Below are 22,118 nucleotides of genomic sequence, written 5' to 3'. Positions count from 1 at the left end.
CACTTCCAAATCGTGAATGAGGACGAAGACCTCATCATTTACCATCATTATTGTTGTTGTTATTATTTTATAGTTTATAAAATGCTTTCTCCTTAAAATAGCAAGACGAACAAGCACTGTAGTACGGGTTTTACAGGCCACAAAGGTAAAACCCTTCAGCATTTCTAGTTCAGAAGGCTGACGTTCCTTTTCTTATTTGATTGAGTTTGAGAATTGTCTCTCTCTCCCTTGAGCGAGCCTTCTCGCCCTGGCGAAGGTGGGACTTGTTGCCTTGGCGACGGCGAGGTTAGACTGAGCGGCTGCTCTGGCAGCCAATAGAAGCCGGAAGAGGGCGGGCCTGCAGAGTCCGGTGCGGCCGTGGCTGGGCCCGGAGGTACGCGGCTGGCGTGTAGGGGGTTGTTATGGGGGGTCGCGGGAGTCCCGGCGGGGGGTCCCAGCCCGGCCCGAGATCCCTGGACGCGGTGGGCAGTGGGGTTCGGCGTCGAATCAGGGCTCCCAGACTCTGCCCCCAAAGTTCCCGTCGGGCCTACGTGGGGAGGAGCTGCCGGGACGGGCGGAGGTGGAGATGGCGGAGGGCGTTGGGGCGCGCTGTGCGAGGGGCAGAGTCGGGCCCTGTCGGAGCAACTCTAGGCCCGGTTAGGCCGTGTCCCCTGGGGGCCCGGACCCCTGGGGCCGCCCTTTGCAGGCCTTACCGGGTGGACAATGGAGAGGCGGAGCCTTGGCGGGGGTGGGGTGGGGGGAGAAAGCAGCATTTGGGGACCGGGCTCGGGTAGCCCTGGAATCCGGGAGCCCAGCCACCAACCCCATTCCTACATCTGGCTGTGGTGTGCCTTCCTCCTCCCCGACTCTGTCTCTTTTCCAGGTGTCCCGTCTTACTGGCCCAGCGAGCCTGAGTAAGCATGAAGCTCCTATCTTTCGTGGCCGTAGTCGGCTGTTTGCTGGTACTCCCAGCTCAAGCCAGCAAGGTGAGCACCCATGCACGACGGCCCTATGTACAGGGCTTCCCCAGAGGTAGCTGCTGCTCAGACCCTGCCCCTCACTCTTCTGTGGGCCGTGCTTTTGAGGGCGTGTTCTCTTAGGCTCGGGGCTGCAGGACTTCCTAAGGGTAGAGCCAGTGAGAGTGGGCTGGGGAGAGGTCGGCGGCCAGGATGGTGCTGGATCAGACAGGCTGGAGGCGGAATTCCAGCAAGGGAGTTCGTGTCTGGGAAGTTGTTCTCCACACACACGGCAAACTCCTGTGTAAAATGGGCGTGGTTATAATATCTATGGGGGTCTCTGGGTGGCGGTAAACAGATAAATCCTCAGCTCAACTACTAGCTGAAAGGTTAGCTGGTGGTTGGAACGCACCCAGTGGTGCCCCAGAAGACAGGCCTGGAGATCTGCTTCTGAAAGGTTGCAGCTTTGAAAACCCAATGGAGCAGTTCTACTCTGCGCACATGGGGTCACCAGGAGTCACAATCGACTCAACAGCAACTAACAACGACATAATATGCACTACTTAGGAAGAGTCAAATTACGTAATGTAAAAATGTGTTATAAGTGTAAATCCCTATACAGATGGAAGTTTCTGTTAGTAAAGGGCGACCCACTAGCCGTGGGACACCTGAGTAACTTCCCTTCTGTAAGGGCAAGAGATTTAGAGCTGGGTCTGGGTGGGTCCACGGAATTTGAGATTTGAAGGCTTTGAAGTAAGGTTGAGTTTGAGGGTTTGTTTGCATTCCGTCTGGGGAATTCTTGATTGGAATGATAATAATTGTGGTGCTGTCTCTGATCCATTCCAGAGGGAAAGAACTTTAAGTGAGGCTACTTGAATATTCCCGTGGAAAAACCCACATTTCCTTACTAACCCCCAGCCCTTTCCTTCCAACACTCCTAGCCTAGGAAGTTGGAGATGGAATGAGGGTGGGAGGTGGGCAGAGGTGCACACAGACATGCGGGACCCAGGACATAGGGTCCCAAGCATCCCACTTAGGAAATGACTGTTCTCAACAGCTTTGTGTGAGTCTCATTTGCCGGTTGGACAGTTTCTGTCTTGAGGGCCCTGTGATGTAGCACCTTTCCTACAGAGGTCATTGGAGGTGGAGAAAGATCAGAAGCGTACATACAGAACAGGGAGCTCAGAGTCAGAAGCCTTGCTAGAACTGAACCCTGGGGCCCGTCTACCTCGGCTGTGTTTTTTCTTCCAGAGTTCTGAAGATATTCGGTGCAAATGCATCTGTCCACCCTATAGAAACCTCAGTGGGAACATTTACAACCAGAATGTGTCACAGAAGGACTGGTAAGGCGTTACGTGGGCTGGCCCCTTGGCTGCTCAGCCTAGTTCAGGTTATGGGTGTTTACTAGGATCCTTGGAACTCCTGGAGGATAAGCTTGCTCTCCCATTTCTATAGAGAGCCTGAGAAAGGAATATTTTGTCCAGAGATACACAGCCAGTTGGAAACAGGACCCAGATGTCTTGAATTCCAGCTGAGGGGTTCCTCGTCAGAAGAGTGAACTGTATTGTTTTGCTTTGAATTGGGGTCTTGACTGATGTATGCAGAATGGAAATAGAGTAGTTGGGCGAGGTAAGTGTTATGGCCATGGACTTTTTCAAAGCCCTGTTATGTGAGTGATTTTGTGCCAGTCTCTCAACACCCTTGTAAGGTAAATGGGATGGGTATTGGTCCCTTTGTATAATTGCAGAGACTGAACCCCAGAGAGAGAATCTAAATTATACTAAAAACTACTGAAGTCTTAATTAATTTCTGGGTGCCTTACTTTAAAAGATGAAGAAATAAGAATTCACTCAGAGAAGGGAGACGAAGCTTGGGAGGTGGGAGTTTCAGCATGTCCTAGAGGAATTATTTAAGGAGCTAGAAATAGCCTGGAGGGCTTGGGGACCCCTGAGTGGCTGAAGAGACTGTGAGGAGGGCTGGCATGCTGTGGCGGATGGGAGTACGAGGGGAGTGGAGGATTTTGTAGGACTCAGTTATGTTCAATGTGTAGATTTGGGGCCAGGGCTTGAAGCCTTCAGGCAAATTTAAATGTGAGTGGAGGGAGGGTTTGTAATCCAGGCTGTTTCCGGATCCTCCTTGGAGGGATCTGAGCACAGATGGGATGACACCTTGATCAGGCACAGTAGAAGAGATGAACATCGGATGGCAGTCTGGGCCATGTTTCCTATACTTGGTTGTAAATTAGGATCATCAGGTGAGCTTTGGGGAAATTCAAGTTCCCAGCACCTTCTCCCACTCCCTGTCCCCCGCCCCACGATTGAGACTCAGTAAACACGGGATGAGGGGCAGTGACCTTTCTTCACGCTGCTTAGATGATCATGATGCCGTTAACCCAGAGCAGCATTTGGGAACTTTGAAACTGACTGGATTTCTAACTCAAGAGGGTGTGAGTGTGACTTTCTGAGAGGCAGTCTGGTTAGGTGCACAGACTCTGGGTCCAGCCTACCTGGCTTCACATCTGGCTTTGCCTCTTGTTAATGGTATGGCAAATTAGATACAGCACTTGGTACAATACCTGTACATGGTCAGTGCCAGTTAAATGTTACCCGATAGTAGTAGTCGCCATATCATACCTTACCAGAACCCACACAGTCATCGTCAGACTTGTGCCGTAGCATGGAAACCTTGCGCTGTTTCCTTTGCTCTGTCCATCCTGACAGGATTCACAAAGCCTTAAGATACGATGTTGTGGGAGCAGCCCCTCTGACCCCTTTGCATCTAGTGGTTATAGTTCAGATAGCATCAGCAAATAAAGTAATGGACTATCTTAGCCCCACACTGGACATCAAGGCTACATCCCATGTTTCTTGGGTGGGCACCAGTGGATATTAGTAGTACTGTCTCTCTCCTGAGAGTCCTGGTGGTACAGTGGTTAAAGCACTTGGCTATTAACCAAAAGGTGCGCGGTTCAAACCCACCAGCCACTCGGCAGGAGAAAGACGTGGTAGTCTGCTTCTGTAAAGGCCTTGGAAACCCTATGGGGCAGTTCTCCTCTGTCCTATAGGGCCGCTATGAGTCAGAATCGACTCGACGACAGTGGATTTGGTTTTTGGATGCCTCTCCTGGGCGGTGCAAACTGTTAAAATGCTTGGCTGCTAAACAAAGGACTGGAGGTTTGAGTCCACCCAGAGGCACCTTGGAAGAAAGGTCTGGCACTCTAATGCAAAAAAATCAGCCATTGAAAACCCTGTGGACCACAGTTCTACTCTGACACACGCTTGGTTGCCATGAGTTGATGCTGACTTGATGTCAACTGGTTTACCTCTGTCCTGGGATTATTGTGTGCCTAAAAACCCGAATTTGGATGGCCGTAGAGGAAGAATTCCTTCTGCCTGGATCTCTCAGGCTGTGCTTCATCTTTCTTCCTGTTAAGGCCAGACTTAGGAGACTGCATGAAATCAAGAAACTCAAGACAGTTCCATTAAGAATGGTGGTGGGTGGAAACTGAGGCTGGGAGGTAAGACTGGTTTCTAGGATCCAACGTCACTGGCCTTGTCTGGGAGTCATCCTGTGCTTGCCTGGAGCCTCTTAGGGGTGGGACCCGTGAGGGATGGGCATGAGACCTTGACAGATGATCTTAGCTCCTTGGTACCAGGGCCAGAGCAGGAGAACAGCTTGATGGTGTCTTCACATCTCTGCTGTAGTTTTCCTGTGGTGTCTGTTGGTCCAGTGCTGAGAACACTTGTCGCCTTCCCCTTGGCTGCGCAGAGTTAAGCCAGAACAGTCCAGACTAGTCTTCAGATTTAAGGGCCAAGCCATCTGTGTTTCTCTTTGCTGGTATTCTGCCATCTAGTGTTGGAAGCTTATAACCACATGCCTATAAAAGGGCAGAAACCTCAACAATTTTGTCTGGCTAGGGGAGATAATTTTTTTTTTTTTAGGGGAGATATGTTAGACAAAGAATCCCGAGCAGAAAGCAATTTAAAATGTTGACTAGTTCCCTGGCTTTCAGACTTTAAAAAACAGCAACTTTCAACAAAGCCTTTATCGGAGACAAAACGTGGAAAGGCAACATCAGAGTTGCTCTGGCTGAAGAGAGATGTATCCCTTCAGCTCCTCCCTCACTATCTCCACTCTCCTGCACAGTAGTTCCTGAGGTTCCCAAAAGAGCATAGTTTGAAAGATACTCATCTAGTTCTGCCTCCATTTATAAATGAGGAAACTGAGGCCCAGATAGGTTAAATAACTAACCTGCAATCACAGAGTAAGTAGAAGGGCAGAGAATTAAACCTGGCTTGCCTTTCTCCTTAGTCCTCTCCCATTAACGTCTCCTGACCAGTTTGTGGAGTCTTTGGTATCACTGATCCCCAAAAGGAGATGCTTGGGAGGGCATGAACTTGTTAAGGGTTTCCTGATCCCCAGGGGAGCCCGGGACAGCAGGCACACTGCAGCCCCATTTTTGCTGAAGCCCTTACCTCTCAGCCTATTCCCCTGAGTAACAGGGTCCTGATTTGAAGAACCCTTGGCTTGGGCCCCTCCCAGCTGCCCCTTGACACCCTACCCCAGCCTTGTGAGAAGTCTGCAGGTCCCACTGCAGCACTGGTGTGACCTTCCAAACCCAGGACTCCATGTGGCTCAGGAAAGAGAGGGATCTGGTCCCCAGGAAGCTTGTGGACACTTGCTAGAGAAGGGAAGGCCACGTTCCCTTTGGGCAGGGATGGTGACCAAGGACCACGTGTGAACCTGGCTTTGTCCATCCGTTCCTCCAGGAGGAGGCAGTGTGCAAGGTCAGAAAGGGTTGCATTTAGTTACTTTAGGGGAAGACCCTCTCACACTCACAGGTGGAACTGGGATTGACCGAGGTTTAGGTTCACTCATGTATGGCACATTCTGGAGTCCCTGGGTGGCACAAAGGGCTAATGCACTCAGCTGCTAACTAAAAGGTTAGAGGCTCGAGTCCACTCAGATGCCTTGGAAGAAAGGCCTGGCAGTCTGCTTCTGAAAAATCAACTATTGACAACCCTGTAGGCCATCCCAAATTTATTCCAGCACTTGATCTTCACACTGCACACCCTTGAAGCCAAAGACCAGCCTGAATCTAGAAGGACCCTAGGGGACTCAGAAGGATAGGCCTGGTTGTTTTCTGAGGCAGTGTGAGAGAGACCCCAGAGAGCTGTGCTTGGGTGTGTCAGAACTGGACGGGCCTTAAAAGTCATCTGGCCTAACTCCTACATCTCATAGATGGACACCAGACACTTAGTGGCAGGGCCAGGCCTGGCTGTCCATCCCATCATGATGCTGGTCGCCGTTTTGAACCACTGAGGGATTTTGTTTGATTTTTTTTCCAAATGATAAAGATAGAAGTGCATTCTCTAGGGTCTTTTGTTTACTTCCTATGGTCTGTAAACCAAACAAGCTGGAAACACGCTGCTCTGAGGAGACTGGGGACAAGAGGCCTGAGTTTAGAGTTAAGCATAGCCTCAGTGAAACTGAGAGTCATATGTGAAGACATTGAGGCCAAGGATCTGGATTTGGGTCATGGCTTCCACCGCTATGGAAATACCACTTTGCGTTCTTGAGCCTCAGTTTCCCCCTTTTAAAATAATCTTTAGCCCATCCTCTCCTCAGGGGTGCTGTTAGGTGAAAGTGAGCTTAGAATAGAGCATGTAACTCATTCAACGGTCACTTACTGAGCCCTGCTCTGGCAATCGCTGCCAGGCTCTGGGGATGTGGACATGACTAAGACATAGTCCCTGTCCTCGAGGAACTCAGCATTTCCTGGGGAAGCAGAATAAAGAAAAGATGTAGTTGCAGAACAGTGTGATGGAGGTGAGCATGGCAGCTGGCTGTTGAGAGGAGAGGTGAGACTCAGAGCTGAACCTTGAGGGCAGAACTGGATGCAGAGAGGTGAGCAGGTGGCTGACAAAGCCACATATTCCTGGCAGAGGGTGTGGGATGTATTGAGGCAGAGAGCATGGCTCGTTCAGGGAACATAGCTAAAGGTGGAGAGTGGGTGAGGGGTGGCAGGAGATGAAGCTGGACAGGTAGGCAGGGCTGGAGTGAGCAGGATCTGTGCGCCTGGCCGCGCTGTTGAGCCCTTACCCTGGAGGCTGTGGAGGTGTCGCCACCATCAGTTTTCTGTTAGATGACTTGGCTGCAGTGTGAAGGTAGTGTTGGATCAGGGCCAAACAAGAGGTGGGGTGAGCAGTAGGGAGGCTGGGTCAGTTGTCCAAGGGAAAAATGAGGAGGCTTCAGCTCAGACACAACAGTGGAAGAGAGAAAACAATGAAGGTGAATTTGAGACATTTTTAAGGAGAGATAGAATCAGTGGCATTTGGTGGATTCATAAATGAAGGCAAAGGCAGTGTCAAAGATGATTGCCAGGTTCTTGACTTGGTCAGTGGAGTGGATGGTAGACATGTTCTCTGTGATTGGGAACACAGACCAAGGAGCTAGTTTACAGAGCTGGGGAGTTAGGGGCAAAGGATATGGAAGGGTGGGTGTGGAGAGTTGATGAGCTTGGAGCATGGAGAGTTTGTGGTCCCTGCGGGGTACTCAGATGGCGAATCCAGTAGGTGGTGGGGCATAAGAGTGGAGGAGAGTGGTCCTGACTAGAGATTCTAATCTAAGACTCATCAGCTTTTGAGTTGAAACCCGTGGAATAGATGAACCCACCCAGGGAAAGCATAGCATAAGCCAGGAAGGCAGCTGAGGGCAGAACTTTGGGCAGTGTTGCCATTTATGGTACTGGCATCGTAGGTTCAGTTGGTAGGTTTGGTTCTGATGGGCAGAGGGCCAGGGCTGTAAGGCTGTGGGTTGAGGAGTAGGTCCTGCCAGCTGAGCCCGTTATAAACCTGCCCTCTCAGGGAGTACCCCTCACCTATGCACAACCTCTGTCTCTCAACTCTCCAGGCCTCTAGCTTCCCTGGCCTTGAGGTTTTAAGACCCTCTGATGGCCCCGCCCCCACAGCCTTGTCTATCTCTTGTTGCAGCAACTGCCTGCACATCGTGGATCCCATGCCGGTGCCTGGCCATGACATGGAGGCCTACTGCCTGCTGTGCGAGTGCAAATACGAGGAGCGCAGCACCACCACCATCAAGGTACCGCTGTCCCCACACACCACCACAGCCTCTCCCCCCGTCCCTGGGTGGTCTACACCCACAGTCCTTTGCGTTATTCTGGAACGTTCTAGGTGGCTGTGGGGCTGGCTTCTGGGTTGGCTTAGCCGCCGACACAGGGACCCCCTTCCCACCTCCCTGGACCCGCCTCCCTTCTCTGATGTCGTTCCTGTGGCTCCTGTTTCAGGGGGAGACGGGAGCCCTGAGAGAGATGGCTGAGACTCCCTTTCTTCCTCCTTTTCTTTTTAGTTTTTTCCCTTCCTCTCTCTTCTTCCATTCATTCAACAGGTATCTTTTGGGCGGTATGTTCTGGGCACGGTGCACAATGCTAGGGAGTGGATTGGTGAGCAAGACAGACATCGTGCCTGCCCTCCTACAGCTTACAGTCTGACTAAGCTTCTAAAGTAACATTGCACTCCTCTGGAAAGGCTTCAGAGCCCTGTGGACTAGGGCAGGTGTCTGGAGCCAGGGCCTGGGCATGAGGGCATCAGGATGCTTCCTTCTGTCTGTCCCCAAACCTTGTTCTTGTAGATCGTTTGGGTGACTTCAGGAGAGAAGTGACAGACATGGCCCACCACCAGAAGGGGATGAGGAAGGATGCTGCAGGCCCTTGTCAATTCCTCGGCCACCAGGCAGGACTTGACCACATCTTGTCAAAGGCCACCGAGCCACTCCAGCAGAAACTTGTTCCCCCTTAGGTCTCCTTGTCCAGGTTGAAACCATCCTGAGTCAGGCAGTGCTTACTGATATCTAACTTAAGCCTTTCCTGTTCCAGTTTTTAAGCTTAGTTCTGCTTTTCCTCTGAAGAGTCTAGAAGAAGAATCTAGAAATAGTATCAGAAAATAGTTCTTGTCAATTTAAAGACACAGAATCCTCCAGCAGCAGGTTTCTCCTTTTGAGACTCACTTGGAGGCGAGATGATCTTCCCTTCCTTCCCTCCCTGCCTGGACAGGGGAGCCAACAATTTCTGCCCTACCCTGCTGCTCCTCTGTGTTCTAGCCTTTCAGAGAAAACAGCTGTCTGCCCCCACCCCCCTTAGTCATCACCCTGTCAAGCCGTATAGACTGAACCCCTTTCATCCTCCCACCTGAATCAGCCCCTGCTGTAAGCCTTCTTTCTCCTCTGAACTTGCTCCAGTAGGCTCCACCCCCTGGGGACCAGTTGCCTGAGACCTTAAATTCTGAGCCAGATGTCACTTCTCCATGGTTAGCAGAGAAGGGACTTCTTGGCACGGGGACCTTGTCAGACACAGCTCCGTAAGCCCCCAAATTTCTCTCCAGTCCTTCTACTTAGGAGGACCCCTCCCCCTGGAAACTTCAGCCTATTAAAGACCCAGCCTCCTCGTCCATTCCTGGAGTGCAGGCCCAAGGCCTGAGCTATTCACCCTGTTTAAGGGAGGAAGTTGGTGCAGTTGAATTTGGCCATTGACTAAGCTGGGCACACAAAAGTCCTGAGGTCCCTCCTCCATTCACTGCTCTTCACCATCAATTCAGGGCCAGGCCTGGGATCAGAGGCAGTGATGGCCAGGCATTGTGGAAGTAGAAAAAGCATTTGAGATGGAGTCAGCACAGCTGGTTTCATGTTACATCTCTGCCATTTACTAGCCTTGGATCTTGGATGAATTACTTACCTTCGGGATTCTTTTGTCATTTTAATAACTAGAGTGTGTTACGGGCACCCTTTACAGGGACCATGGATGTTAAATGTCTTAGAGGGTTTTGGTTAACATGCACCCGTGGAACCCTGAATTAGCCTCACTGAATCTGTCTTTTCTGTAGAACAAAGATTAATCCGCCTCGTGAGGCCCTCCATGTATGTGAGAGATGGGTGGTATTGTCATTCCACCACTGGCTTTCGCCTCCCTTCAGGATGACTGATGGCAGAGGCTTGTCTGTGCTCTTGAGGTGACCTCCACTCATTCGTGCAGAGCTTCTTGCTGTCTGTCCCCTCTGCGGTATGCGGACCAGCATGCCCTCCTAGAGCCTCACCCCTCCTCGCTCGGCAGTGAGCAAGCCTGGGTTATCTGCTTTCTACCTCTGCCTTCAGGCTTCTGTGCCCGTTGGTTCTTTTTTGTTCTCATTTAGTACCCTGTTGTTGTCCACCTTCATCATAGACTCTTGTCTAGTCAGCTTGGCCCTGCTTGCCCCACCTCAACAAGGCAGTCTGGGACCTTCTTGGGGTGTGAGGATCCAGACTTCTCCTTTATCGTCTGCTGCCTTTATGCCTGCCATTGAGCTGATTGTTCTTGCAGGGTTCCCTCTGTTAAGACAAAGCCAGCCAATCTGTGATTGGGCCCATCTCTTTCCCTTCCCTGGAATTGTTCCTGCCCTCTTTCCTGCCGAGCCCAGGTACTCCCACATGCTCCCTCGCTGCAGCGCTCAGGGCAGCCGTCCCCACTGAGCAGAGATGGCAGGAGAATGGAAACAGATTTGCATGGCTGCTTCACAGGACAGGCTGGTCTCGTCCTCAGGTCATCATCGTCATCTACTTGTCAGTGGTGGGTGCCCTCCTGCTCTACATGGCCTTCCTGATGCTGGTGGACCCTCTGATTCGGAAGCCGGATGCGTACACTGAACAGCTGCACAATGAGGAGGAGAATGAGGTGACCAGGCCCGGGGGTTGGGGCCCTGCCAACACCTCTGCCCACAGACGGGGGCTTAGGCGTGCGAGTCCCTGGGGCAGAGCCCAGGATGGCATCACTGGGGAAGGGTGGGTGTTGGTGCCCCAGTTTGCTTTTTTCCTGTTCGGTGTCCTACATGGCCCCCAGACCCAGCGTTTTCCACTGCACTTGCTGGTGGAGCAGGAGGGAGCTCTGGCTGCTTCCCGCTTGGCCTCAGGCAGCCTCAGTGTACACATGAGGGGAGCTGCGTCTTCCCGTCCACAGCATCTCTGAACAGAGGGAAAGAGCACCAACAGGTCCCAGCCACACAAGCATCCTGAGGGCTCAGTCATGGTGACAAGGTGGTGCTGGGCCCAGAGGTGGCTGCCTTATTCTTCCGTTTAGTGATTCCTCAAACATCTGCTGAGTGCCTGCTCAGTCAGAGCACAGCCCCTGGGCCATGAGGGAAAAGTAGGATTTCACGAGCTCAAAGGAGAAAGGTAGGCAGAGATACCGGGGTGGGTAGAAAGTTGAGGAGCTCAGGGACAAGGTAGCAGGTAGGAATAGGGCCACACAGAGCTGGCTAGTAGGCTTCAGCCAGATGGTTAAAGGCCTCAGATGTCAAGGAGTGCCAGCTTTATCTGATAGGGAAGATGGGGAACCACGGATGCTGACAGCCTGCAGGGCTTGTCAGGCTCATGCGGTCATGGGGAGCTGGAGGGGCTTGGACCCAGGCCCAGCACAGTTACCATTTGCTCTCACTGTCTTCCCATCCATGCCCAGACTAAACCATTAGGTTGCCCTGGAGGGATGGCCCAAGGTGGGACAGAGGAGGGCTCAAAGGGAAGAAGTCTGCATGGGAGCAGGAAGTGTTGTCTGGACACAGGCAGCGATGTACTGAGTTGGCGGGCTTCCCCAGGTGGTCTAGGAGGATGCCCTGGATGGAGGGACGGTGTCATAACTCTGCGTGCCTCTGGCTATCCCTGTATACACTCACGTAGCCCCCAGCTGTGCATATGAGATAGCGATAACCAGGGGAGGCTGCCTCAAGGACAATGATGTCTGAGGCAGGGCCGGGAGCAGATCTGTTAGCTCTGCGGCTGGAGCCTCGCTGCCGGTGAGACACTGCTCAGTACTTAGTGATGGGGTGAGTGGGCCGACGCCTATGTGAAGGCGCATCGGGTGGGAAAGGGTCTCAGCCATGGCCTGAGAGGGTGAGTAGAAGTAACTGGTGAATGTTTGGCTTGAAGGAAAAAAACTCAAGGAGGTGTGTCATAGCAGCCTCCTGTTATCGTAGGAGAGGGCTTCGCCCCACCCTGGGTAAAGCTGGGGACAGAAGGACCCAAAGTTGGGAGTTAACGGGGAGATTTAACACAGTGTAAGAAGGAGTTTTTTTTTTCTTTTGAAGACAAAGCAGTCTTAACAATGGAGCGGGTGGGCTCCTTTGCCACTTAGTGAGTTCTGTGTCACTGGAGGTAAGCAGGCATAGACTAAACTGCCACTTGGCACTCAGAATTTAGAGCATTTTCAAGCCCCGGTAAGAGGTGTGAAGCTGCCTGAGCGACAGGGTTCTGGGCCAGCACAAACAGGAGAACGGAGACAGGTCAGGGAGGGGGCCTGGCTGCGGAGGGGGCCTGGCCGCTCCCCCAGGCCCTGTTGCTTTGCCCAGATCATGCCTAGACCTTTCCCGGTCTGCCCCCCTGCCAGCCTCCTGCTGATATGAGTTTGGCCAAAGGTGGAGCAGAGAGGATGAGCCTGGGGCCTGGGAGGCGGTGGCTCTGGCAGTTGGGTGGTCTTTGTTCAAGAGGAAACCTTGAGTACCTACCCGGTTATTAATGTGCAGTAATAGCAGCTCTGATAGGGGAGGAGCATTGCTAATAAACACTCAGCGATTAGGGGTGAGGTGGTAATTGCAGGCCTGGCTGGAGGAGTAATTGAGAGATGCAGTCTGGTGATTACACAGCCCCGTGCCATTTCCCTGGAATGCATGGCTCTCGGGCATGGCCTTGTGTCTCCTGCCGTCCTAGCTACGGAGCCAGAGAAGAGAGGGCAGTGTGCTGTCTTTGGCTCGCTGCCCAGGCCTCTTCCCCCCAGGAGACCTGGGGCACCCCCTTTCCTCTTAAGACAGGGCTGCCTGTCTGTGAAGGTGGCCTGGGCCGGGGGAGGGATTCGATTTGGTCCATCTGGCTTCAGGGGGCAGAACCTGTATCAGAGGCTGGACATTTCCTGGATGTAGGTTTTCAGGCTACATGCTGGAGAGGCCTTTCCTGCCCTGGGAGGAGGGAGGCAGGATGGGTGGCACTACCTCAGCCCCAGGTTCTAGAAGGCATTCAGTATGTTCCTTCCTCTGCAGCCGGCTCTGGCTGCCCAGACAGAAATGCCAGGGTGGGGTGGGGCGGCTGGCAGTGGGTGCCCTTAGGGCCGTGAAGTTACTGCCTTCAGGGTGTGATTCGGCCTGCCCACTAGTCCCATTGTTTGGCATCACCCCACCATCCTGTCACCCATTGTGGCTGTCTGGGGCCCTGGCTTAGTGCTCCTAACTCATGCTTGCTCATGGTACAGCCATTGTGTTTCTCCCCCATCCACCTGGCCTCTCTCTCCTGCTACACGCAGAAGTCCTGTGGCGGGCGCTGGGTTGAGATTTACACAGGCCTTTTAGGGTCATCATGAGTCAAAATTGGCTCAACAGCAGCAGGTTTTGGTATCTGCTCTGAGAGCTTTAAGTCCCCAAACGGAGCCAAGAGCTGAGGAATGAGCAGGGAACGGTAAGATGAGGTTTTATGAGCTGGGCAGTTAGGTGAGAAGCTACGTTCTTTGGGACGCCCCTCTTTAATAGAAAAGGTTTGGGGGAGTTATCCTTCTCTTTGGATTAGTCTGAGAAGGAAGGCTTCCTGGTCGAGGGGGATTTTCAGAGCCTGCTCAGGATGGACATGGGAGCAATGAGTGAGCAGGGGGTTGGACAATGTGTAGGGCTGATTAGAGCCCAAGGATCTCGTCTTTACCATCAGAGACCCCACACCCCTCGTTCTGGATGCTGAGGGCGAATCTAACCTACCCCTTCTGGGTACAGATGGGGAAGGGGGCGTATGGGAGAGTATGGGGCTGGGGGTGGGGAGAGGAAGTCCCAAGGCGGCCAGCTAGCAGCCACAGAGCCAGGCTTGTAGCTGTGTCCCCGGTTTTGTTAATGGTCCGGAGAGTGTTTCCCTTAGGAAAGAAACAAGGAAGACAAGGCCTCCCCTGTGGTGGGAGGAATCCTGCTGTCACCCCAGAAGAGAGTCAGGGACGTGCCCTTTCAGGGCTCCTTGAAAAGTTTGCTAGGCCTGTGTGACTAACTGGTTTTGAAGGCAAGCATGCTAGGCTCCAGGCTTTCAGCCCCCACCTGCCAGGAGGCTGGGACCTCATGCAAGGTGGGATCTGGAGGCAGGGTCATTTTCCAGGATTGGGGGCCCCTCGGCTCCTTTCCCCCAATTCCTGTAGTCAGGAGCTCTCCAGCCCAGGGACTATAGGGCTGGAAGAGGAAGGGGTGGCCTCCCCCACGGTGGCGGCCTCAGAGTCCGCGGAGGGAGATGAAAGCCTGTCATGCTCTCTTTGAAAGTGCTGGCAGAGCCTCAGTGGCCCCTGATTGCCGTGCGCTGCCTCCCCTGGGATTCCAGCGGCATTAGGCCTAATCCCTGGGCTCAGACGCCCTTTGAAAGGAGGAAGCCAGCATGTTTGCCGGGACAGAAACGGCAAACAGGACTTTTTTAGATGTTCAGGTTTGGCCCTCTTTGAAGAGAGAGAAATAAGGGTTTCTGTGAGGCTCTGGAAGTCTCTGTTCCCCATAGTGTGGGCCCCCCGAGTTCTGAAGGGGTCCTCGAAGTTCTGACCCTGCTGCAGCTGTGGGTAGACCTCTGGGCTCTTGGGGAGGGAGGTGTGGAGGGGAACCAAGGCTAGATGGTAATGCTGATGGGAGCTGCAGGTGGAGGCTGGGGAGAAGACGGGCCACCGAGACACGGCCTCCCTTCCCATCCGATGGTGGCTGAGCCACATTGCGAGCTGAGGACCCGGCCCTGGGGAACTGACAGAGACCTGGAGGAGCCACACTGATGGGGGTGCATGCAGATGGCCTTGTCTTCCCTGAGGGCAGGACAGTCCTCTGGGCATCTGGAGCTTCCACCAGGTGTATCACAGGAGTTAGGAGCAAGGCTTTGGAAGCAGATAGTCCCAGGTGGGGTCCCAGTGCTGCCTCATGTATCCCTGATACCTCTGTAACCTCTTGGTTCAGTTTTCTAAATCTGAAATAGATGTACTAGTTCTTACCCCAGGAGGTTGTTGCTGTGTGCTGTTGAGTTGATTCCAAGTCAGTAGTGACCGTATAGGACAGAGTAGAAATGCCCCATAGAGTTTCCTAGGTTGTAATCTTCACGGGAGCAGATTGCCAGGTCTCTTCTCCCGCAGAGTGGCTGGTGAGTTCAAACCACTGACCTTTTGGTTAGCATCCAAGCACATAGCCGTTGTGCCACCAGTGCTCCTTTACCTCAACATGCTTGTCAGAGGGTGTGTGAAAGCATTATGTGTCTTTGTTGTCTTCAGGAACGAAGTGTTTTAATTAGGCCTTAGTGCAGAAGTGGCATTATAATGTTGGAGGCCAGGCTGGGGGGAGCATGAGCCAAGGCCTGGCAGTGAGGTGGTCCCTGCAGGTAGAGAAAAGACAGGTGGACCATTGTGGCTTGTGAGTAGCTGGGATATCAGCCAAGGTGATTGGGCAGGGGAATGCATCACTGGACCTGTCATAGGTAGGCGACGTGGCAGCGGACAGAAGTTGGGGAGAGCCTTGCAGAGGCAGTAGGGTCCTGCTACAGCTGGCAAGGTTTGGGTTAAACATGAGGTGTTCCCTTGGAAAACTGAGGGAAGCTGAGTGGTCACCTTTCTGAAGGGCTTTGCACTAGGGCCATTCTGAGCTGTGCGGTGGGCTGAGGGCCTGCCCCCAGTCCCAGGACTGGGGAGGAGGGTGAAGGGGTAACCAGGAAGGGAGAACCACCTCAGGTGGGAGTCTACCCCATCTCCTTGTCACCAGAGAGACTGAGTCAAGGCTCCGTTCAGTGCTGATTCAGACCCAGGGCTTCTGGGGTAGGCTAAAGAGGGATGGTTTGCGTGGCTCAGAGGAGTTCATCGACTCAGGCTTGTTCACGTGAATATCCGGGTTTTCCCAGGCGTGGACAGGAGCGCCTCGCCTGGAGCTCCTGACTCCTGGCACCTTCACAGGTGCTTTGTCTTGCTCTAACCTTGGGGGAAGAACCAGCCTGGTTCTTTGATTTCGCATGTTGGCTCTGTCTTAGGAGAAACAAGCCAAAGAAAGACCGAGCTGAGTCCTGGGATAAGACATACACAGACATTGGCACAAATCCTGACTCATCCACGTAACAGCTGTGCAACCTAGGGCAAAAAGATAATTCCTCTTTTGGAGACTCAGCTTCCTCATCGATAAAATGGGAATTCTACGGCACTGGGTTTTTATTACCTAAATGCCAGTGTTGTGAACCGGGGACTAATCCATATAAAGTGTCTCGCAGAGAGCCTGATACATAGTGGCAGTTGTTATAGTCATACCGGTCTGGTCCTACTGGGGACCTCTGGGGAACCCATAGACACTCAAGCTCTTGCCCCCTAAGTGCCATTCTACCTCCTGGAGTTGCCCAGAGTCCCAGTCTCAGAAGAGAAGGGTTAGGAATGGTGGTATTTCTCCTGCCTCTGCGTGCCATCCTTCCTGCAGAGCAGGCAAGGATCAGGCCCCGCTCTGGGCCGTCTCTGGAACAGATGTGGGATCTTTAATACCTTTAATCAGACTATTAGCGATGGGAACACAGTGCCTCTCAGCAGCAGCTTTCCCCCACTTAGGAGCTGTTTGTTAAGACTTTACATGAAGGGAAAACAAATGATACTGCGGTAATGCGGTGAATTTCAGCTTGTTCCCTTAATGCTCGCTCTTGGCTTCCCTCTGGCTTCCCCTCTTCGAGACGCTCTCCCCGAGATGTGGCACAGAGGAAGGAGAAGCAGGGTGGAAGCTTCCCACCCCTACGCCTGCCTTACAGACCCCAGCTCTGTCCTCTGGGGTCACACCAGGCCTCCCTCCCTGAGGCCCTGTATGAGGACACCACTTCCCGGAAGGGAGGCCATGGAGAATAGGGAGGGAGAGAAGTCCCTCTAGCACCCAAAACCGAAACTAAGTCCTAGCGGGCCAACAACTTCCTGAGTGGGTCTTGAGAAGCGGAGGCTGAGCCGAGCAGATGATTGTCCTGGGCACGTGGGCACTGAGTTGCCCTAGCTCTGAGGGTTGAAAGGAATGGAGCTGAAAGATAGCACAGCACACAGCAGCAGGGGTAACTCTTCGAAGGCAGCTCCCCCTGCCCAGCGGCTCCCAGAGCTAGGGTCTGGTAGGAATACTCACTCTGTTAATGGAGTACTTGCTCTCTGCCAGGCAGAGCTAAAGCTTTACACTCACTGTTCTGGTCTCCATTGTAAGGGGGAGGACAGAGGCTCAGGGAAGGAAGTAACTTGCCCAAGGTCATAGCCGGTAGGTGTGAGAGCCAGGATTCAAGCCCAGGATGAAAAGAAAGGCAGCTTGGCTCTGGGGAGAGCAGTGTGCCAGACACCCTGCTTTTACAGCCGTCTTTTTGTCCTGCCAGGGTTGGCATCTCAGAGGACCCAAAGCTGGGTCAGAAGGTGCAGCAGGAAGAGTCGAGCTGGGGGTCCTCTGGGAGCAGTAGGGCTTGAGCTAGGTGCCCTCAGTGCAGGTGAACAGGTGGGGAGGCGGGCAACTCTGTGGCTCACCTGGGCCAGGGCAGCGCCTGCAGGGGCAAGTCCTTGCCCTTCAGCCTCAGCGCAGAACTCCCCATGTCTGGGAGGAGCTTCAAGCTTGCCCCTCAGGGCACTTCCCCTCCTGTCGCCCCCACACCCTCTGACAGGCTCTTGTATCTGAGGGTTAGCAGGATCATGCGAAAAAGAGGAAGAAACACACCTGGCCCCTGGGAAGAAGGAAACGAGACATTTCGTGAGCCCCTACCCTGTGACAGCCAGTATACTAAGTGCTGTGCATATGTTATTCTGTCTTACCTTGCCATACCTGGCTACTAATCATTAAACCAGTGGTTTTCGAACCGTGGGTCACCACCCATGATGAAATCAGTTTAGTGAGTATTGACCAGTGTTTTTCAAAAATGAAATGCAGCAGAGCAGAATATATCAGAACGCATCATACCAAAGTAGGCTAGGCATTGCTTTGTGGGACTTGTTACTGGGTGTACATGCCCATATATGTGTGCATGTACTAGGTTATTAGTTAAAATGTAATTTCTGCTAACAGTATAAGGATCCCTGGTGACGCAGAGGTTAAAGCGCTCAGCTGCTAACCAAAGGTCGGCGGTTCAAACCCACTAGCCACTCTGTAGAAGAAAGATGGCGGCAGCCTGCTTCCATAAAGATTACAGCCTTAGAAACGGGGCAGTTCTACTCTGTCTTATAGGGCCACTATGCATTGGAATTCGACCTGGCGGCAGTGGATTTTTTGGGTACTGACAGTATAAGGAGCTGTTGTGGCACAATGGTTAAGCATTCAGCTGCTAACCGAAAAGTCAGTGGTTCGAGCCCCCCAACCACTCCGCCGGAGAAAGATGTGGCACTGTGCTTCTGTAGAGATCACAGCCTCAGAGACCCTGTGGGACAGTTCTACTCTGTCCTATAGCGTTGCTGTGAGTCAGACTCGACCCAACGGCAACTGGCTACTGACAGTGTAGTCCAAAAAGTCCGAAAGTACGGATTAAGTAGAGGCTTGTAGAAATAATTGACCAGGGACAGGCAGCTGCTGAGTGCCTCAGGCCCTCCCCTCTTCCTGCTGTGGACCTGTGGCCACAGGCGATAGGCTCATCCTGTGAGCTGGACCCAGAAGAGTCTGAGGTTGAGAAGGGCAGGTAGCTCCCTGCAGTCCAGTGTAGAACCCCGGAGTCCTGACTCAGCTCAGTGCGCCCCCTGCCTAATGCCGCTGCACCAGCCGCTAGTCTGTTGCCTGGATTCTCAAGTAGCCTGGCAGAGGGAGCCTCCCTCCGGGCCCTGGACAGAGGGCTCTCAGAGGGCAGTGGCCATCTCTAACTCACCTCAGACAGTGCTCACAAGACAAAATACTCAGCTCTGCAACAGTGCTGATGAACTACCCCCAGCCTCACCTTCTAGCCAGCCCACCTCTCTGCAACTACCAGCTCGTTCTTGGCCTGCCCTACCCTTCTCCTTGCCGCCTCCCTTCTCCCCGGCCTGGCAGCTGCATGGCGACAGAAGCCGTGCCAACTCAGGGCATGAGAAGCCAAGTTGCATTTACTGGGCGGCTCGGAGCTTAGAGAGGTGTGCTAATCCCTTAAGAGGTGTGTGGCAGGAGATGAGAGGCCGGGGGAGCTCAGGAGGAAATCCCCGTGGGGGTGTGGGCCTGGCCCTCGGCTCTAATTCCCCCAAAGATCAGGTTGGGGTCCTGCAGGAAATGCATGAGCTCCGGAGCTTCAGAGGCAGAGAAGTAGCAATTAGGGGAGGATGCTGCTTCTGACAACGGAACCGGTTCTGAGAGCGAAGGGGAAGGGGGGTCGGTGGGAGGCAGGTAGGGAAGGAGCTGAGCTGCCCTGAGCTGTCAGAGGACGGAGAGGGCCAGAGCAGGCTCTGGAATGGCCGTGCTGGAGCTCCAAGTTTCCGTCTCTGCCAGGCCCCCCGACTGATGCCACACCCCGTCTCTCCCAGGGAAGGGGAGCTGGGTGTCCCACCCATCAGAGCACAGCCGGTGGGTCTTTGCAGACTCCTCAGTAGGCCCAGGCCCCCCATGGGAACAGGCACGCTGCTATCTCCTGGAAGCCAGCTCCCAACCCTGGATGTTCCTGCCATCCCAAGGCAGTGGTGGGCAGGGCTGGGGCATTCCCCAGCCTGGTACCACCACAGGGGCACACTGGTACGTTTCTTCACACAACACACGTCATGTCATCGAGGCCTCTGCACTCAATGAAGTCTTGAGGCCAACGCTTAACATTCCTCTTGAAAGTTAGGAACAGACCTGTGGGATTCAGGCCAGGGACCCAGCTTGAGCTCACTGTGTGAGCTATGCCATAGTAACGGGGGCCCCAGAACATACTCCTGGAATGCTTTCTTCTCCAGGCCTCAGGGAGAGGCAGGCACGCTGTCACGATCTGAGGGTGGAAAGGCTGGGTGCTCCAGGAGCTCGCACCCTGGGTGAGGCCAGGCCTCCCAGTCTCCCAGGGTCCAGGCTCAGGCTTGCTCACAGGGCATTCTTTCCCTGCCAGGTTTTCGAGACCCAAGACCCCTCTGGCTTCGGTGCCCAACCCCTTCTTTTTCTTCCCACTGTAGGATGCTCGTTCTATGGCAGCCGTCGCTGCCTCCCTGGGGGGACCCCGGGCTAACACAGTCCTGGAGCGTGTGGAAGACGCTCAGCAGCGGTGGAAGCTGCAGGTGCAGGAGCAGCGGAAGACAGTCTTCGATCGGCACAAGATGCTCAGCTAGATGGCTGGCACAGTCGTGCAAGGACTGGAAGTGGTGGCCACCGGTTTCTAGTGCTGGACGGAGCCAGGGGCTGCATCTCCTCCGCGCCCACTCCCCCAATGCCGCTCTTCCCCATCACCCCCTCAAAGCCTGCGGCATTTTTCTTTCTCCTCCCTCTATTTAGAAACGTGTATGCAGCTGATCAAATTAGGGAAGAGTGGTGGGGTCTCTAATCTAGTGTGCCTCCTCAGGCCTTGGGGGTTGAGGGGCCAGAAGGGGATAGAGACGTTTCAGATGAATCAGCACTGGATGGCGTTGGTCTCTCCTTCCACGCCTGTCACCCTTCTAGCTTCAGATCTTGGGGATTTGATTACCCTTTTGGAAGATGGAGCTGGGTTATCAGGAACTCAGCCTTTGGAAGGAAAGCATGGCCCACATTCAGCATGTCCTGCCAGGCTTCTTGTTACCACCTTCCTCCCAAGCCTAATACCTCAGCCCCGGCGTGGCCTGGTTCTGGCCCTCAGGGATGGCTGATGGGAAAGCTGGAGACCTGGAGGGTCATCCTGCCTTCCTCCTACTGACCGTTCTTCCCCAGCCCATGGCAGTGCCCATGTATTCTTCATTCTGCTGCCTGTCTCCTCACTCCCACTTCAGCAGGCCTGGGCAGCCCCCCACCTCCCCCAGCGCTGAGCCAGAAGGTTGGACCACACGACACCTAGGGCTGAGCAGTGGAGCTGAGCACTGTAGCGCCTGTCCTTGGGTCGCTTATCCCTGAGTTTCACTGTACCAGTGCATGGAGAGAAATGTCTGTCTGCCCATCGTTTTAGAGTTGTCTGTAAACCCAGGAAGCAATTATTAAATTGTCTGACTTCTCTTGCTTTCGGGGACTAAGAGAGTGTTCCCCAGTGACATGCTAAGTGCTGTGTCCCAGCAAGGGGGCAGAGAGGCAGAGCCCACAGTGGGGTGCAGGTGAGGCCCTGGACTTGCAGGGTTCCCGTTGACCTGGCAGGAAAAGAGACTGGCAGGCAGAGACAGCTGCCTGTCACGGGCTGCCTTCACTGCATGAAGGACAAAATGAACTGGCCCTTAGGAGTTATCCTGGGATTGTGTTTTGTCTAAGTGGGAGATTCCCCCAAACCTCGGAACAGTCCTGATACTATCCTTGTGCCTCACAGTTGCAGCGAATGGTTCTCATTGCAAAACCCGTTAAGTCACAAAATGAGGGGGTTTGGGGTGGGGGGGCAGCCAGGAAAACGGCTGCCGTCCAAGCAAGGCAGAAACAAAGCACCTAGTGGGGCCTCAGGCCTGTCTGGTCTGATGGAAGTTTCTGCCCTCAAGGGTGTCTAAATAAACATGTATTGAGAACCTCTGTGTGGAGCCCCATGCTGGGTTCTAGGTGAGGGGCTGGGACAAGAGAACAACATGAGATGGGTATTTCAGTTTGCAAAGACTTGCTAAAGTTGGAGCCAATAGGGTGACGTCCAGATGGTGAGCCCAGACGACCCAGCATTGGGAGGAATAAGGGACACAGCTGGTGGGAGGGGGGAGCAGCAAGTTGGATGTGGATCCTGAGCAAGTATGCTTAGCTGGGGTGGCATTTGCCGGGGTTAGTGGGAAATGGGGGTGTCACAATGCAAGGCTGGGACAGAGGAACCAATATACTAGTTACGTTCTTCCTTGTTCATGGGCTTCGCAAACACTCAGCACCTACGGGGCCAAGCACTGCTCTGGAAGCTGCCAGTTACTGTCACATCAGTTCCACCTCGTGGCGACCCCATGTGTGTCAGAGCGGAACTGTGCTCCACAGGATGTTCAGTGACTTGTTGGAAGTAGATTGCCAAGCCTTTCTTCCCAGGCATCTCTGGGTGAACTCCAACCTCCATCCTTTAAGTTAGCAGCCAAGCAAGTTAGACGTTTGCAACACCCAGGGACTCCTTGGAAGCTACGGTGGGCCATATTAT

At 53.6% G+C, this 22,118-nt stretch overlaps 1 protein-coding gene across 3 annotated transcripts; it reads left to right on the top strand.

The window, feature by feature from the left end:
- Nucleotides 1-280: 280 nt before the first annotated feature.
- Nucleotides 281-21,723, top strand: TMEM9 (transmembrane protein 9). 3 transcript variants are annotated; one of them, XM_049858054.1, is made up of 6 exons: nt 281-373; nt 863-965; nt 2,187-2,278; nt 7,928-8,036; nt 10,525-10,656; nt 20,026-21,723. In XM_049858054.1, exons 2-6 carry the CDS (start codon nt 900-902, stop codon nt 20,176-20,178), a joined length of 552 nt encoding a protein of 183 aa, XP_049714011.1. In that variant the 5' UTR covers nt 281-373; nt 863-899; the 3' UTR covers nt 20,179-21,723. The 3 variants fall into 3 exon arrangements, with proteins under 3 accessions (XP_049714011.1, XP_049714013.1, XP_049714012.1); XM_049858056.1 differs by lacking the exon at nt 281-373 and adding an exon at nt 448-559; XM_049858055.1 differs by lacking the exon at nt 281-373 and adding an exon at nt 560-635.
- Nucleotides 21,724-22,118: the final 395 nt, after the last annotated feature.

Source organism: Elephas maximus, chromosome 18, assembly GCF_024166365.1.
Source record: "Elephas maximus indicus isolate mEleMax1 chromosome 18, mEleMax1 primary haplotype, whole genome shotgun sequence".
NCBI lineage: Eukaryota > Metazoa > Chordata > Mammalia > Proboscidea > Elephantidae > Elephas > Elephas maximus.
This window is presented reverse-complemented; position numbering and strand designations above follow the sequence as displayed.